The 17,875-nt window shown below is 48.3% G+C and overlaps 1 protein-coding gene across 4 annotated transcripts in view; it reads left to right on the forward strand.

The window, feature by feature from the left end:
• The window catches only part of RTKN (rhotekin), a 149,241-nt gene that overhangs the window by 99,958 nt on the left and 31,408 nt on the right, over positions 1–17,875 (forward strand). For all 4 annotated transcript variants that reach the window (XM_069745013.1, XM_069745010.1, XM_069745012.1 and 1 more), the window contains 7 exons: positions 1,024–1,085; positions 5,182–5,235; positions 8,044–8,161; positions 8,254–8,466; positions 8,594–8,688; positions 15,832–15,938; positions 16,027–16,152. In XM_069745013.1, the coding sequence (XP_069601114.1) occupies positions 1,024–1,085; positions 5,182–5,235; positions 8,044–8,161; positions 8,254–8,466; positions 8,594–8,688; positions 15,832–15,938; positions 16,027–16,152 (775 nt within the window). The remainder of the gene's footprint in view (positions 1–1,023; positions 1,086–5,181; positions 5,236–8,043; positions 8,162–8,253; positions 8,467–8,593; positions 8,689–15,831; positions 15,939–16,026; positions 16,153–17,875) is intronic.

Genomic DNA, 17,875 nt, shown 5'->3' on the forward strand with positions numbered 1-17,875 from the left:
GTCTTAACTCACAGTCATTATATGTGGGGGCTGCCTTTTCCTTTGGGGTATTTCTCTGAGGCAAGGTAGGCTTATTTTCTATCTTCAGGCTAGCTAGTTTCTCAAGCCGTGCCGAGTTGCATAGGGAGCGTTAGGCGCAATCCACGGCTGCCTTTAGTGTGGTTTGAGAGGATTAGGGATTGCGGTCAACAGAGTTCCCACGTCTCAGAGCTCGTTCTTGTTTTTTGGGTTATTGCCAGGTCACTGTATGTGCGCTGACCTCTATGCCATTGTGGTACTGAATTACCTTTCATAACACTGAAGGTTACCTAAGGATTTTGGGTGGCAATGTAGTGCCCGGGGTCAGAAAGCTGGGTTTGCGTCATAGGTCATGGGTCTTCCAGCAGAACAATGACCCCAAACATACTTCAAAATGCTCCCAGAAATGGATGGAAACAAAGTTCTGACGTGGCAGCAATGAATTCGAATCTAATTCCCATTGATGACCTGTGGAAAGATCTTACAACTGCTTTTGGGAGAAGATGCCTTCACATATGAGAGAGCTGGAGCGGTTTGTGAGGAGAACCATCCAAAATCCAGGTGAGAGGTGTAAGAAGCTTGTGGATGGTTAGAGGACGCGATTGATTGCAGTTATTTTAAAGGATGCAACCAAATATTAACCTGAGGCTGCCAAATATTTTGTCCAGCCCTTTTTTGTTGTTTTGTGTGAAATTATTTCCAATTTGCCTTTTTTCCTCTGTGTGTTTTTGGAACAACAACAAAAAAAAAGGAAATAAACCTGTATATAACAAAACATGTGGAATTTCAATAATTTTCTGGGGGAAATCCTACATTTTCTTGAACAATTTCAAGGGCGTCAATATTTTCGGCCAAGATTGTATTTAGTGAGAGGCCTGTGAGATGGGATCTGTGTGACCACCGCTCCTCAGTATTATATATGGAGGCTGTGTCTCCAGTATATACAGTATAGTATTGTGTGTGGTGCCTCCAGGATCTTTACGTTTATGGTTTTGTACTTCTCAGACCTTCTATCGGGGGATTTGTGGACGATCGTGTTCCCTGTAAAGGGAAGCTGTCAATGTCAGGTGGGTATATGGATATGGGGGATGGTTACGTGCCTGTGGGAGGATCTGTGGTAATGTCTGCGGTGAGATCTGTGGTAATGTCTGTGGGAGGGGGAACTGTGGTAATATCTGTAGGGGGAACTGTGGTAATGTCTGTGGGAGGGGGAACTGTGGTAATGTCTATGAGGGAGTGTGGTAAATGTCTGCGGTGAGATCTGTGGTAATGTCTGTAGGAGGATGTGTGGTAATGTCTGAGGGAGTGTGGTAATGTCTGTAGGGAGAAATGTGGTAATGTCTGTGGGGGAGGGGGATCTGTGGTAATGTCTGTAGGGGGAACTGTGGTAATGTCTGTAGGAGGATCTGTGGTAATGTCTGTAAAGGCCCCGTCACACATAGCGAGATCGCTAGCGAGATCGCTGCTGAGTCACAAGTTTTGTGACGCAACAGCGATCTCAGTAGCGATCTCGCTATGTGTGACACGTACCAGCGATCAGGCCCCTGCTGTGAGATCGCTGGTCGTGTCGGAATTGCCTGGGCCATTTTTTGATCGTTGAGGTCCCGCTGACATCGCTGAATCAGCGTGTGTGACGCCGATTCAGCGATGTCTTCGCTGGTAACCAGGGTAAACATCGGGTTACTAAGCGCAGGGCCGCACTTAGTAACCCGATGTTTACCCTGGTTACCATCGTTAAAGTAAAAAAAACAAACGCTACATACTTACCTACCGCTGTCTGTCCCCGGCGCTGGGCTTCTCTGCTCTGGCTGTGAGCGGCGGGCAGCCGGAAAGCAGAGCGGTGACGTCACCGCTCTGCTTTCCGGCCGCTGTGCTTACAGCCAGAGCAGAGAAGCAGAGCGCCGGGGACAGACAGCGGTAGGTAAGTATGTAGCGTTTGTTTTTTTTTACTTTAACGATGGTAACCAGGGTAAACATCGGGTTACTAAGCGCGGTCCTGTGCTTAGTAACCCAATGTTTACCCTGGTTACCCGGGGACTTCGGCATCGTTGAAGACAGTTTCAACGATGCCGAAGTCTTTCCCCTGATCGTTGGTCGCTGGAGAGAGCTGTCTGTGTGACAGCTCTCCAGCGACCAAACAGCGACGCTGCAGCGATCCGGATCGTTGTCGGTATCGCTGCAGCGTCGCTAATTGTGACGGTACCTTAAGGGGAACTGTGGTAATATCTGTAGGGGGAACTGTGGTAATGTCTGTAGGGAGAAATGTGGTAATGTCTGTGGGGGAGGGGGATCTGTGGTAATGTCTGTGGGAGGGGGAACTGTGGTAATGTCCGTAGGGGGAACTGTGGTAATGTCTGTAGGGAGAAATGTGGTAATGTCTTTGGGGGAGGGGAATCTGTAGTAATGTCTATGGGGGGATGTGTGCTAATGTCTGTGGGGGGAGTGTCACGACACAGCTGTCGGATGATCTGGGACCAGGGGCTCCTTCCTTGTCCCTAACACTAGGGGGTGCCCTAGCTCGCCCTATTCCCCAGGATACTTCCGAAGGTGAAGATGCTGGGGCCTCCACCCTTACCCTGTCTTCTGAGTTAGCCCTCCGTCTGTTCTCTTTCCCCACCCAGGGAAGGGGGCGCTATTGGGCACCGCAGTACACCAATCCGACAAACAAGGGTTAACAGAAAACTCCAGGCATACAAAATATTCACTCACATACAACAGAGAAATGCATCGGGGAGTGGAGGAGGGGGAAAAAAACAAAAAAAGAGAAAAGAAGGGAATTTTTACACATACAAACCAAACTGTCACAGATAACTCCTCCAACACTCCTTCTCATATGAACACTTCTCTCATCTGAAGCCATTCAGCAAATGCTAGCTCTGACAAGGATTTGCATCAGAGCCCAGATTATAAAGGGAATGGGGAATGGGAGTGGCTAACTGAGCTTAGCTGTGCGAGTTCAGGGCTCTCCAACATGGCTGATTAGTTCTTCTGGCAGAACAGGGGTTAAACACCATTTAAAAATGAAGAAGTGCTTCTCAGCGCAGGAGTGGGAGCAATCATACGCCACGCTCTTATAGCTCCTCTCTGTTGTGGAAACTTTGTGACAGTACCCCCCCCCTTCTACGAAGAACATACGGAACCTCACGACCAGGTTTATTGAGGTGTGTCACATGAAAGGCCTGGACCAGTCTGGCTGCATGGACATCAGATGCTGGTACCTACATCCTCTCCTCAGGACAGTACCCCCTCCAATGTACGAGATACTGAAGCGACCGACAGACAAAACGAGAATCCATGATTTTTGCTATCAAAAAATCAAAGTGTCCTCGACAATGACAGGAGATGGTGGGTAGTGGTGATGGTATTGAAGAAGTAACGTATTTTTGAGGAGAGATCGATGGAACACATTATGGATCCTAAAAGTAGGCGGTAAAGCAAGGCGAAACGTTACGGGATTGACGACGGCTATGATCTGATAAGGACCGATAAACCTGGGACCTGAGGTTCCAGTGTGGTAATGTCTGTGGGGGGGGTGGGATATGGGGTAATAAGGGGTTAATGTCACCTTGCTATTGTAAGGTGACATTAAACCCGGTAATAATGGAGAGGCGTCAATAAGACGCTTATCCATTATTAATCCTAGAGTAGCGAAAGAGTTAAAAAAAAAAAAGGACACAGCCAGAAAAAAGTATTTTAATATTCTTAATTTTACCATAGTTTAAATACTCGATCGCCTGCAAAAATTAAAAATAATAAACCAACCGTGTACAACCTTTCCGCCGTAGTCCAATTAATAACGAGTGTCCCACGACGATCTCCCCTATAGAACAGCGACATCGCGTGATGTCACTGCTCTATAGGACCTTCAGTGACATTGGCTCCTGCAGTGCATCACTGAAGAGGTTACCTTAGTTCAGGGTCTCACTTTATGGCAATGCTGCTTGGGAATTTTCCCACACTGCAGTGCCACAAGTGAGACCAGGGACTATTTTTTACAGTGGTGGAGGAATACATTGCGGAAGGATGCCTTCCGTCATTGTATTCCTGGAGCTCCTGGAGAGCGGTCGCATCAGCTGATGCTACTGCTCTCCACGGGAGATCGTCATGGGACACTCGTTTTAATTGTGTATCTGTGGATCAGGGAGTGTATTGTTTGTTTGTTATTTTAATATTTTTTACAGGTGACACTGGCTTTGGGGATCAAGGTGATGGTGAGTATGTACTCTGTTATATGTACTGTATGTCTAAATGTATGTACTGTATGTATATGTTGTATGTTCTGTTATATGTTGATGTTGTATGTACTATTATATGTACTGTTATATGTTTGTGTTTTTTGTTTTTTTCCACATTCAACACATTAGCCGGATGATCGGACTACTACTTTCCCATCATTGGCTAATGTGTCAATCACTGCCACTGTAGCAGAAATAGCCGATGGGACTTGTAGCCCCATCGAACGATGCCTGCGCGCACACCCCCCTTTCCCCCCCCCCCCCCCCCCGGCAGACCCCGACAGCCCCGCACAGACCCCTGGCAGACTGCACAAACTTCCGGCAGCCTGCACAGACCCCTGGCAGACACGGCAGCCCTGCAAAGACCCCCGGCAGCCCGCACAAACCCCTGGCAGCCCCACACAGACCCCCGCAGACCCACACACATGCAGACCCCGCCCGCGCACACATACACGCACACAGTCACCGCCCACACTCTTCCCTCCTCCCGATCTACAGTGTTTCCCCCGCAGCTAAACCATAGATCTTTTTACATCTGCGGTTTTGCTGCAGAAGTGCCCAACGCAATGCAAGTCAATGGGTGCAGAAATGCTGCAGATCCGCACAAAGAATTGACATGCTGCGGAATAAATAACGCAGCGTTTCCGCGCGTTTTTTTCCGCAGCATGTGCACAGTGGATTGGGTTTTCCATAGGCTTACATGGTACTATACACCGCATGGAAAACTGCTGCAAATCCGCAGCGTCAAAAATGCCGCGGATTCGCGGTAAAAACCGCAACGTGTGAACCTGGCCTGAAAGGTGTGCGCATCTCTAGAAGTGTGGTAATGTTTGTTGGTGGGCAGTAGGTGGGATGACCTGATTCCTGCCGCTAGCAGCAGCTGCTCTTTACCTATATCAGCCGCCATCTTTCTTTATTGTTTCCTCAGATCTGCGGATCCCCCTCATGTGGAAGGATAGTGAATACTTTAAGAATAAGGGTGGTGAGTACAGACCCCAGGGGTATCGGGTGTGTCCGGGGGACGCCGCCAGGAACGCTGTTCTCACAGAACTAAGGCTCTAAGTACTGCGCCCACATAGCGGGGTCCCCGCCATAAAACTGGAGGAATCTGGGGGAATGGAGCTATGGAGACCCCAGGAAATGGAGCGTGATTGTTACCATAGTTACTAATACCTGATTACTGTGTACACACAGAGCATTATCTGCACTTAGGCGAGCGCACGCACCACAGAACACGCAGGAGAGCGCACGCACCACAGAACACGCAGGAGAGCGCACGCACCACAGAACACGCAGGAGAGCGCACGCACCACAGAACACGCAGGAGAGTGCACGCACCACAGAACACGCAGGAGAGCGCATGCACCACAGAACACGCAGGAGAGCGCACGCACCACAGAACACGCAGCAGAGCGCACGCACCACAGAACACGCAGGAGAGCGCACGCACCACAGAACAAGCAGGAGAGCGCACGCACCACAGAACAAGCAGGACAGCGCACGCACCACAGAACACGCAGGAGAGCGCACGCACCACAGAACACGCAGGAGAGCGCACGCACCACAGAACACGCAGGAGAGCGCACGCACCACAGAACACGCAGGAGAGCGCACGCACCACAGAACACGCAGGAGAGCGCACGCACCACAGAACACGCAGGAGAGCGCACGCACCACAGAACACGCAGGAGAGCGCACGCACCACAGAACACGCAGGAGAGCGCACGCACCACAGAACACGCAGCAGAGGACGCACCACAGAACACGCAGCAGAGGACGCTCACTACAGAACACACAGCAGAGCACGCTCACTACAGAACACACAGCAGAAGACGCTCACCACTGAACACGCAGGAGAGCGCACGCACCACAGAACACGCAGGAGAGCGCACGCACCACAGAACACGCAGGAGAGCGCACGCACCACAGAACACGCAGGAGAGCGCACGCACCACAGAACACGCAGGAGAGCGCACGCACCACAGAACAAGCAGGAGAGCGCACGCACCACAGAACAAGCAGGAGAGCGCACGCACCACAGAACAAGCAGGACAGCGCACGCACCACAGAACACGCAGGAGAGCGCACGCACCACAGAACACGCAGGAGAGCGCACGCACCACAGAACACGCAGGAGAGCGCACGCACCACAGAACACGCAGGAGAGCGCACGCACCACAGAACAAGCAGCAGAGGACGCACCACAGAACACGCAGCAGAGGACGCTCACTACAGAACACACAGCAGAGCACGCTCACTACAGAACACACAGCAGAAGACGCTCACCACTGAACACGCAGGAGAGCGCACGCACCACAGAACACGCAGGAGAGCGCACGCACCACAGAACACGCAGGAGAGCGCACGCACCACAGAACACGCAGGAGAGCGCACGCACCACAGAACACGCAGCAGAGGACGCACCACAGAACACGCAGCAGAGGACGCTCACTACAGAACACACAGCAGAGCACCTCACTACAGAACACACAGCAGAGGACGCTCACTACAGAACACTCAGCAGAGGACGCTCACTACAGAACACTCAGCAGAGGACGCTCACTACAGAACACGCAGCAGAGGACGCTCACTACAGAACACGCAGGAGAGGACGCTCACTACAGAACACGCAGGAGAGGACGCTCACTACAGAACACGCAGCAGAGGACGCTCACTACAGAACACTCAGCAGAGGACGCTCACTACAGAACACGCAGGAGAGGACGCTCACTACAGAACACGCAAGAGAGGACGCTCACTACAGAACACGCAGGAGAGGACGCTCACTACAGAACACACAGCAGAGGACGCTCACTACAGAACACGCAGCAGAGGACGCTCACTACAGAACACTCAGCAGAGGACGCTCACTACAGAACCCTCAGCAGAGGACGCTCACTACAGAACACACAGCAGAGGACGCTCACTACAGAACACTCAGCAGATGACGCTCACTACAGAACACTCAGCAGAGGACGCTCACTACAGAACCCTCAGCAGAGGACGCTCACTACAGAACACACAGCAGAGGACGCTCACTACAGAACACGCAGCAGAGGACGCTCACTACAGAACACGCAGGAGAGGACGCTCACTACAGAACACGCAGCAGAGGACGCTCACTACAGAACACGCAGCAGAGGACGCTCACTACAGAACACGCAGCAGAGGACGCTCACTACAGAACACTCAGCAGAGGACGCTCACTACAGAACACGCAGCAGAGGACGCTCACTACAGAACACTCAGCAGAGGACGCTCACTACAGAACACGCAGCAGAGGACGCTCACTACAGAACACTCAGCAGAGGACGCTCACTACAGAACACGCAGGAGAGGACGCTCACTACAGAACACGCAGCAGAGGACGCTCACTACAGAACACGCAGGAGAGGACGCTCACTACAGAACACGCAGCAGAGGACGCTCACTACAGAACACGCAGGAGAGGACGCTCACTACAGAACACACAGCAGAGGACGCGCATATCAGAATATCCAGTAGAGGACGCCTGCTAAAGAATGCGCAGCAGAGGGCGCACTTAAGAAGACACAGAGCTTGTTCTTTAAAGCACACAGTCAGCACACTTCACTACAAAACATGTAGAAAAACAAGGAATGTGCTCACTACAGAACACACAGAGCATACTCACTACAAAACACACAGAGCATCATCGCAAAGTATGTGCACAGACGGCGCTACCGCCAGTGTGTTGTATGTGGACTGCTACCACAGGGGTTCACATAATTTCCACATGCACAACTTTTTTCCTTTGTCTCGCCTGTCGCAGAGCTGCACCGCTGTGCCGTGTTCTGCGCTCTGCAGATTCGGGGAGAGGTGTGTGACACGGAGATGGTCTTCGTAGATCGCACCGCCACAGACATCTGCTTTGAGAATGCCATCGTCTTGTGAGTACCGCCTCCTGATTTTCCCTGTATGAGGAGCCATATCTGGGGGTCTTCCATCACATGGTGTGACCCACCTGTTGTGTCCTCTCCAGCTCTGACGTGGACCCTGGGTTTGAGCTCAGCCTGCAGCTGTACAGTTGTGCGGTGGATGAAGACTTCTCGCTTTCGGGGACTCCTCGAAGATTATCCACCAGACTGAGCAGTTCCTTGGGGAGATCTTCTGGGCGCAGGTTACGAGCTGCCATGGATGGAAGCTGCAACAATGGGGGAGGAAGCCCAGTCCTGCTGCCCCCTCCCAGTGTCCCGTGAGTACCGCAGGGGGAATCTGCTGTATGTACAGGCCATAATATGTAATAATGACTCACGGAGTGTGTTGTAGTCTCCTCTGTGCCGTCTGTGGTTGCATTATATCGTCTGCTGCTTCTATCTCAGGGGACCTAAGTTTCAGCTGCTGGCCCACACCAAGCTGATGCTGGCCCATGTGCAGGATGGTTTCAGGACTCACGATCTCACCATCAGCAGCTCAGGTAAGGAGCTCGCTTCACAGAAAGCAGCCGGCAGCAGCGCACGTCAGTCCTCCCAGGGTCTGGAGGCGGCCTCTACAGCTTTGTGTCCCTGGTGTGTCCTGTGATCAGGATTGTGCTCAGTGACTACAGGCAGTGTCAGGTCGGTGCCGTTATACTGATTACACTGATATTTGTGGTTAGGATTGTGCTCAGTGACTACAGACAGTGTCAGGTCAGTGCCGTTATACTGATTACACTGATACCTGTGATCATGATTGTGCTCAGTGACTACAGACAGTGTCAGGTCGGCGCCGTTATACTGATTACACAGATACCTGTGACCAGGATTGTGCTCAGTGACTACAGGCAGTGTCAGGTCGGCGCCATTATACTGATTACACTGATACCTGTGATTAGGATTGTGCTCAGTGACTACAGTGTCAGGTCAGTGCCGTTATACTGATTACACTGATACCTGTGATCAGGATTGTGCTCAGTGACTACAGGCAGTGTCAGGTCGGTGCCGTTATACTGTTTACACTGATACCTGTGATCAGGATTGTGCTCAGTGACTACAGACATTGTCAGGTCGGCGTCGTTATACTGATTACACTGATACCTGTGATCAGGATTGTGCTCAGCGACTACAGACAGTGTCAGGTCGGTGCCGTTATACTGATTACACTGATAACTGTGATCAGGATTGTGCTCAGTGACTACAGTCAGTGTCAGGTTGGTGCTGTTATACTGATTACACTGATACCTGTGATCAGGATTGTGCTCAGTGACTACAGTCAGTGTCAGGTTGGTGCTGTTATACTGATTACACTGATACCTGTGATCAGGATTGTGCTCAGTGACTACAGACAGTGTCAGGTCAGTGTCGTTATACTGATTACACTGATACCTGTGATCAGGATTGTGCTCAGTGACTACAGACAGTGTCAGGTCGGTGTTGTTACACTGTTTACACTGATACCTGTGTTCAGGATTGTGCTCAGTGACTACAGACAGTGTCAGGTCGGTGCCGTTATACTGATTACGCTGATACCTTTGATCAGGATTGTGCTCAGTGACTACAGACAGTGTCAGGTCGGTGCCGTTATACTGATTACGCTGATACCTGTGATCAAGATTGTGCTCAGTGACTACAGGCAGTGTCAGGTCGGTGCCGTTATACTGATTACACTGATACCTGTGATCATGATTGTGCTCAGTGACTAGAGACAGTGTCAGGTCGGCGCCGTTATACTGATTACACAGATACCTGTGACCAGGATTGTGCTCAGTGACTACAGGCAGTGTCAGGTCGGCGCCATTATACTGATTACACTGATACCTGTGATTAGGATTGTGCTCAGTGACTACAGACAGTGTCAGGTCGGTGTTGTTACACTGATTACACTGATACCTGTGTTCAGGATTTTGCTCAGTGACTACAGACAGTGTCAGGTCGGTGCCGTTATACTGATTACACTGATACCTGTGATCAGGATTGTACTCAGTGACTATAGACAGTGTCAGCTCGGTGCCGTTATCCTGATTACACTGATTCCTGTGATCAGGATTGTACTCAGTGACTACAGACAGTGTCAGGTCGGTGCCGTTATACTGATTACACTGATACCTGTGATCAGGACTTTGCTCAGTGACTACAGACAGTGTCAGGTCGGAGCCATTATACTGATTACACTGATACCTGTGATCAGGATTGTGCTCAGTGACTACAGACAGTGTCAGGTCAGTGTCGTTATACTGATTACGCTGATACCTGTGATCAGGATTGTTCTCAGTGACTACAGACAGTGTCAGGTCGGTGCCGTTATACTGATTACACTGATATCTGTGATCAGGATTGTGCTCAGTGACTACAGACAGTGTCAGGTCGGTGCCGTTATACTGATTACGCTGATACCTGTGATCAGGATTGTGCTCAGTGACTACAGTGTCAGGTCGGCGCCATTATACTGATTACACTGATATCTGTGATCAGGATTGTGCTCAGTAACTACAGACAGTGTCAGGTCGGTGCCGTTATACTGATTACACTGATACCTGTGATCAGGATTGTGCTCAGTGACTACAGACAGTGTCAGGTCGGCGCCATTATACTGATTACACTGATATCTGTGATCAGGATTGTGCTCAGTAACTACAGACAGTGTCAGGTCGGTGCCGTTATACTGATTACACTGATACCTGTGATCAGGATTGTGCTCAGTGACTACAGACAGTGTCAGGTCGGTGCCGTTATACTGACATCACTTGATGTCTTGTTTACTGCGCCTGCGTGCACCAGCTTGATCTCGGGCCGCGTGTGCACGCAGGCACAGTAAAACAAGACTTCAAGTGATGTCAGTTGTCGGGCAGCACGAACTGTGCATGCCCAAGGCAGAATATGACCGCGCAGGCGCCTGGACAACTGAATAATGCCGAGGAGGTGGCCCCCTTCTCGCAGAGTGACGGCTGGGAGACATCTGGATGAGGGGGCAAAGACCTGCCTCCCTGGCGATTTCACAGGTATGAGGAACCAAATTCAAAAGCGATTTATTTCTGCAGTGCAACGAACAATAACTAAAAGAGTCACCTTGTCAGAATTCAGCATTAGTGCTGCACAAGATGGCTCTTTTAGTTACAAATGACTGGAGGGGTGACAGGTTCCCTTTAAGTGTAAGCATGGCGTACTTACACGAACTGCTTAAGGAGAAATCCATGCTTTGCACTCGTTGAGTTTAGTCGCTAGCGCTTTCAGTGAGTGATAGATCTATCGATGGACATCCGGAATATATAATTCTTATATCTCTAGCCCGGATCGGTGCCCATATATAACACGTTAATAGAACAAAGAAATGCCTGCAGTTTGGAAGTGGCTATACCAGTTTTGGCTGATATTATGCGGGAGGAGTGAGTAAGTAGTTTTCACAGCGTCTGGTGCAGCTACAAGCCATAAACTGCTCACACAATGGTATCAAGTTGCACAGAGTGTCTGCCATAGGGCTTTGTCTTGGTTATGAGCGAATTCAGAGGGGGAGAAAGGGGGGGTCGAATCTGCAGCGTGTGTGCGGAAAGCCATGTAACCTTCTGAAACTAAACTCACAATATGACATTTTTACATTATTGTGACACCTGCTCATGAAATCCGTCTAGTCTGTCTTGTGTAATCTGTATATTCAGTTTTGAGTTAATGATATGCTTGTGTTATGGGTGGGGATGTGGGGGAGGGGCTGTGGGGGTCTTTATGTGGTGCTCTGATTAGCTATTCATCTGTATGGCTTCTGACAGGTCACTATTTTACATAATGAATATTAAATATATATATATATATATATATATATATATATATATATATACAGTTAGGTCCATATATATTTGGACAGAGACAACATTTTTCTAATTTTGGTTATAGACATTACCACAATGAATTTTAAACAAAACAATTCAGATGCAGTTGAAGTTCAGACTTTCAGCTTTCATTTGAGGGTATCCACATTAAAATTGGATGAAGGGTTTAGGAGTTTCAGCTCCTTAACATGTGCCACCCTGTTTTTAAAGGGACCAAAAGTAATTGGACAATTGACTCCAAGGCTATTTCATGGACAGGTGTGGGCAATCCCTTCGTTATATCATTCTCAATTAAGCAGATAAAAGGCTTGGAGTTGATTTGAGGAGTGGTGCTGCATTTGGAAGGTTTTGCTGTGAAGTAAACATGCGGTCAAAGGAGCTCACCATGCAGGTGAAACAAGCCATCCTTAAGCTGCAAAAACAGAAAAAAAAACATCTGAGATATTGCCACAATATTAGGAGTGAAAAAATCTACAGTTTGGTCCATCCTGAGAAAGAAAGAAAGCACTGGTGAACTCATCAATGCAAAAAGACCTGGGCGCCCACGGAAGACAACAGTGGTGGATGATCGCAGAATAATCTCCATGGTGAAGAGAAACCCCTTCACAACAGCCGACCAAGTGAACAACACTCTCCAGGAGGTCGGCGTATCAATATCCAAATCTACCATAAAGAGAAGACTGCATGAAAGTAACTACAGAGGGGTCACTGCACGGTGCAGCCACTCATAAGCATCAAGAAGAAAAAGGCTAAAAAACATCTAAAGAAGCCGCACAGTTCTGGAAGAACATTCTATGGACAGATGAAACCAAGATCAACCTCTACCAGAATGATGGAAAGAGAAAAGTATGGCGAAGGCGTGGTACAGCTCATGATCCAAAGCATACCACATCATCTGTAACATCCGGCGGAGGCAGTGTGATGGCGCGGGCATGCATAAACCCGGCGGAGGCAGTGTGATGGCGCGGGCATGCATAAACCCGGCGGAGGCAGTGTGATGGCGCGGGCATGCATAAACCCGGCGGAGGCAGTGTGATGGCGCGGGCATGCATAAACCCGGCGGAGGCAGTGTGATGGTGCGGGCATGCATAAACCCGGCGGAGGCAGTGTGATGGCGCGGGCATGCATAAACCCGGCGGAGGCAGTGTGATGGCGCGGGCATGCATAAACCCGGCGGAGGCAGTGTGATGGCGCGGGCATGCATAAACCCGGCGGAGGCAGTGTGATGGCGCGGGCATGCATGGCGGCCAGTGGCACTGGGTCACTAGTGTTTATTGATGATGTGACACAGGACAGAAGCAGCTGAATGAATTCTGAGGTATTCAGAGCCGCCATACTGTGTGCTGAGATCCAGCCAAATGCAGCCAAACTGATTGGTCGTTGTTTCATACTACAGATGGACAATGACCCAAAACATAAAGCCAAAGCAACCCAGGAGATTATTAAAGCAAAGAAGTGGAATATTCTTGAATGGCCAAGTCAGTCACCTGGTCTCAACCCAATTGAGCAGCATTTCACTTGCTAAAGACTAAACTTCAGACAGAAAGGCCCAGAAACAAACAGCAACTGAAAACCACCACAGTGAAGGCCGGGCAGAGCATCAAAAAGGAGGAAACACAGCGTCTGGTGATGTCCATGAGTTCAACACTTCAGGCAGTCATTGCCAACAAAGGGTTTTCAACCAAGTACTAAAAATGAACATTTTATTTAAAATTATTGAATCTGTCCAATTACTTTTGGTCCCTTTAAAAACAGGGTGGCACATGTTAAGGAGCTGAAACTCCTAAACCCTTCATCCAATTTTAATGTGGATACCCTCAAATGAAAGTCCGAACGTCAACTGCATCTGAATTGTTTTGTTTAAAATTCATTGTGGTAATGTCTATAACCAAAATTAGAAAAATGTTTTCTCTGTCCAAATACATATGGACCTAACTGTATATATATATATTGGAAAAAAACACTCCTGCAAACAATTTCCTCCTCCACGATGGCGCTGCTATAGCAGCTATCAGCAATCATGCTGCAGCGCATGTGCCACAGCCGGACCCTGTCTCCAGAAGGGGCTTTTTTTTTAATATATAGATGTAATATTCTTTATTTAAACTAAGGGGTGGGTCAGTGAGGGAGCAGTGACCTATCAGCTGTCTGCATTATGAATAGCTAATTAGAGCACCACATGAAGACCCCACCCATAGGCCACCCACAGCCCCACCCCAGAGCACGAGCATACCATTCATTCAAAACTGATAATACAGGTTACACAACAACCACAAGACGGATTTTACCACCAGCTATCCGTGTAATCAGTATAACGGCACCGACCTGACACTGCCTGTAGTCACTGAGCACAATCCTGATCACCGGTATCAGTATAGCGGCTCCGACCTGACAATGTCTGTAGTCACTGAGTACAATCCTGATGACAGGTATCAGTGTAATCAGTATAACGGCACCGACCTGACACTGTCTGTAGTCACTGAGCACAATCCTGATCACCGGTATCAGTATAGCGGCTCCGACCTGACAATGTCTGTAGTCACTGAGTACAATCCTGATCACAGGTATCAGTGTAATCAGTATAACGGCACCGACCTGACACTGCCTGTAGTCACTGAGCACAATCCTGATCACCGGTATCAGTATAGCGGCTCCGACCTGACAATGTCTGTAGTCACTGAGTACAATCCTGATGACGGGTATCAGTGTAATCAGTATAACGGCACCGACCTGACACTGTCTGTAGTCACTGAGCACAATCCCGTGCACAGGGGCATTTTAAGCTGCAATACGATTAGATGGCTGTCAGCCGAAGAATACTCCCCCAGCCACAACAGACTGTCAGCCAAACCTGTGAGGCTGATTAGGTCGACATTACTATGATGTATATGGAGGTCTTCAGTCTGATGATGTCACTTCTCCCTTGTACTGTTCTTAGGCTGATGATGTCACAGTTCCTCTGTACCGTTCTTAGGCTGGTGATGTCACACATTGTTTGCACTGATTTTAGATGGTGATGATGATGATGTCACAGATTCCTTGAGCGGTTCTCAGGCTGATGATGATGGCACAGCTCTCCTGTTCTTTTCTTAGACTGATGATGTTACCGCTCCCTTGTAGTGTTCTTAGACTTGTAAAGATGTGTCAAGTCGCTTGTATTATTCTTTGGCTGATGATGTCACATATTCCTTGTCCTGTTCTTAGACTGATAATGATATCACAGCTCTGCCGTATGGTTCTTAGACTGGCCATAATGTCACAGATCGCCTTTACTGTTCTGAGATGGATGACGATGTACACAATTCTTTAGTACTGTTCTGCCCCCGAAAATCCTTCTTCCTTACAGTAAGGAGAAGCCATAAATTGTGCCTACTGGTCTGGATCACAATCACCTAAATCATATTACTGGAAACCCTACATGAATATTGTTACACAGGAGAAGTAGATGAATCATTTAGAGAGACCTAATTGCAGGACCAGAGGAAGAATTTAGGAAATCGGGCCATATCAAGCCAACAGCCAGAATTTCTTTATTAAATCCCCTTCCCAAACCCTTTTACACTGATGAAGAAACCCTGGATATTGTGCCTACTAAGCAGGACAATCAGTGATATCTCTACAGCATAAGGGGTTTCTTAGGATGGCATTAATAGGATAGCATGCAGTTGGAGTAGAGAAGGCGTGAGGAAGAACCCCATAGCGGGACCCTGTAGATGCGGTTAAGGAGGTGCACTCCTCATGAATGTTCATCCCCCTAGAACTATATGATTGAGGTGATGGATCTAAGAGCATGTAGCTGACGGTAGTCTGCTGTCCTTACAGATGAGAGTTCCTGTTGGCTGCCGTTATATGGAAGCGTCTGCTGCCGCCTTACTGCACAGCCGGACTGTATGAATCAGGACATGATGTCCGGTGATCTCCACATCCAGGTAATCTGCCTGATAATGTGTGTGGTTATGCTGAGGCAATACCACGTCCCATGACTGAATACAAACCAAAAGAGGTGACTTGTTTCAGACGCGGGGACAGAAGTTTTGGCAGCGGATGTTCTGTGTGTTACATGGTTGTCTGCTGCTCTGTTACAAAGAAAAATGTCAAACGAGGCCTGAAACTGAACCTGAACTGACGGTGTCTGTAAATAAGGTAGGACTGTATGCATTACACCTGTGATATTACACGGGGGAGCGTCAGTATTACACGTGTGTTATCTCACGGGAGAGGTGTCAATATTACACGTGTGATATTACACGGGGGAGTGTCTGTATTACACCTGTGATATTACACGGAGAGAGTGTCTGTATTACACCTGTGATATTACACGGGGAGAGTGTCTGTATTACACCTGTGATATTACAGGGGGAAAGTGTCTGTATTACATGTGTTATATTACATGGGGGGGTGTTTATTACACCTGTTATATTACATGGAGAGAGTGTCTGTATGACACCTATGATATTAAACAGGAGGGGAGTGTCTGCATTACACCTATGATGACACGGGGTGAGTGTCAATATTACACATGTGATATTACACAGGGGAGTGTCTGTATTACAGGTGTGATATTACATGGTGGAGTGTCTGTATTACACTTGTGATATTACACGGAGAGGAGGGTGAATATTACACTTGTGATATTACACAGCGGAGTGTCTGTATTGCACGCGTGATATTACACGGGGGAGCGTCAGTATTACACGTGTGATATTACATGGGGGAGTGTCAGTATTACACGGGGGAGCGTCAGTATTACACGTGTGATATCTCACGGGAGAGGTGTCAATATTACACATGTGATATTACATGGGGGAGTGTCTGTATTACACGTGTGATATTACACGGAGAGGAGGGTGAATATTACACATGTGATATTACACAGCGGAGTGTCTGTATTACACGTGTGATATTACATGGGGGAGTGTGTATTACACCTGTGATATTACATGGAGAGAGTGTCTATTACACCTGTGATATTACATGGAGAGAGTGTCTGTATTTCACCTGTGATATTACACTGAGAGAGTGTCTGTATTACACCTGTGATATTACACAGGGAAATTGTCTGTATTACATGTGTGATATTACATGGGAGAGTGTGTATTACACCTGTTATATTACATGGGGAGAGTGTCTGTATGACACCTATGATATTACACAGGAGGGGAGTGTCTGTATTACACCTATGATATTACAAGGGGGGAGTGTCAATATTGCACATGTGATATTACACAGGGGAGTGTCTGTATTACAGGTGTGATATTACATGGTGGAGTATCTGTATTACACTTGTGATATTACACGGAGAGGAGGGTGAATATTACACATGTGATATTACACAGCGGAGTGTCTGTATTACAAGCGTGATATTACACGGGGGAGCTTCAGTATTACACGTGTGATATTACATGGGGGGAGTGTCAGTATTACACAGGGGAGCGTCAGTATTACACGTGTGATATCTCACGGGAAAGGTGTCAGTATTACACGTGTGATATTACACGGGGCAGTGTCTGTATTACAGGTGTGATATTACATGGGGGAGTGTCTGTATTACACGTGTGATATTACACGGAGAGGAGGGTGAATATTACACATGTGATATTACACAGCGGAGTGTCTGTATTACACCTGTGATATTACACGGGGAAATTGTCTGTATTACATGTGTGGTATTACATGGGAAGAGTGTCTGTATTACGTGTGATATTACATGGGGGAGTGTCTGTATTACACCTGCGATATTATACTGGGGAAGTGTCTGTATTACATTTATGATATTACACAAGGAAATGTCTGTATTAGACCTATGATATTGCACGGGGAGTGTGTCTGTATTACATGGGAAGGGAGAGTGTTGTGAATTCTGTGG

Source organism: Ranitomeya imitator, chromosome 1, assembly GCF_032444005.1.
Source record: "Ranitomeya imitator isolate aRanImi1 chromosome 1, aRanImi1.pri, whole genome shotgun sequence".
Classification (NCBI taxonomy): domain Eukaryota; kingdom Metazoa; phylum Chordata; class Amphibia; order Anura; family Dendrobatidae; genus Ranitomeya; species Ranitomeya imitator.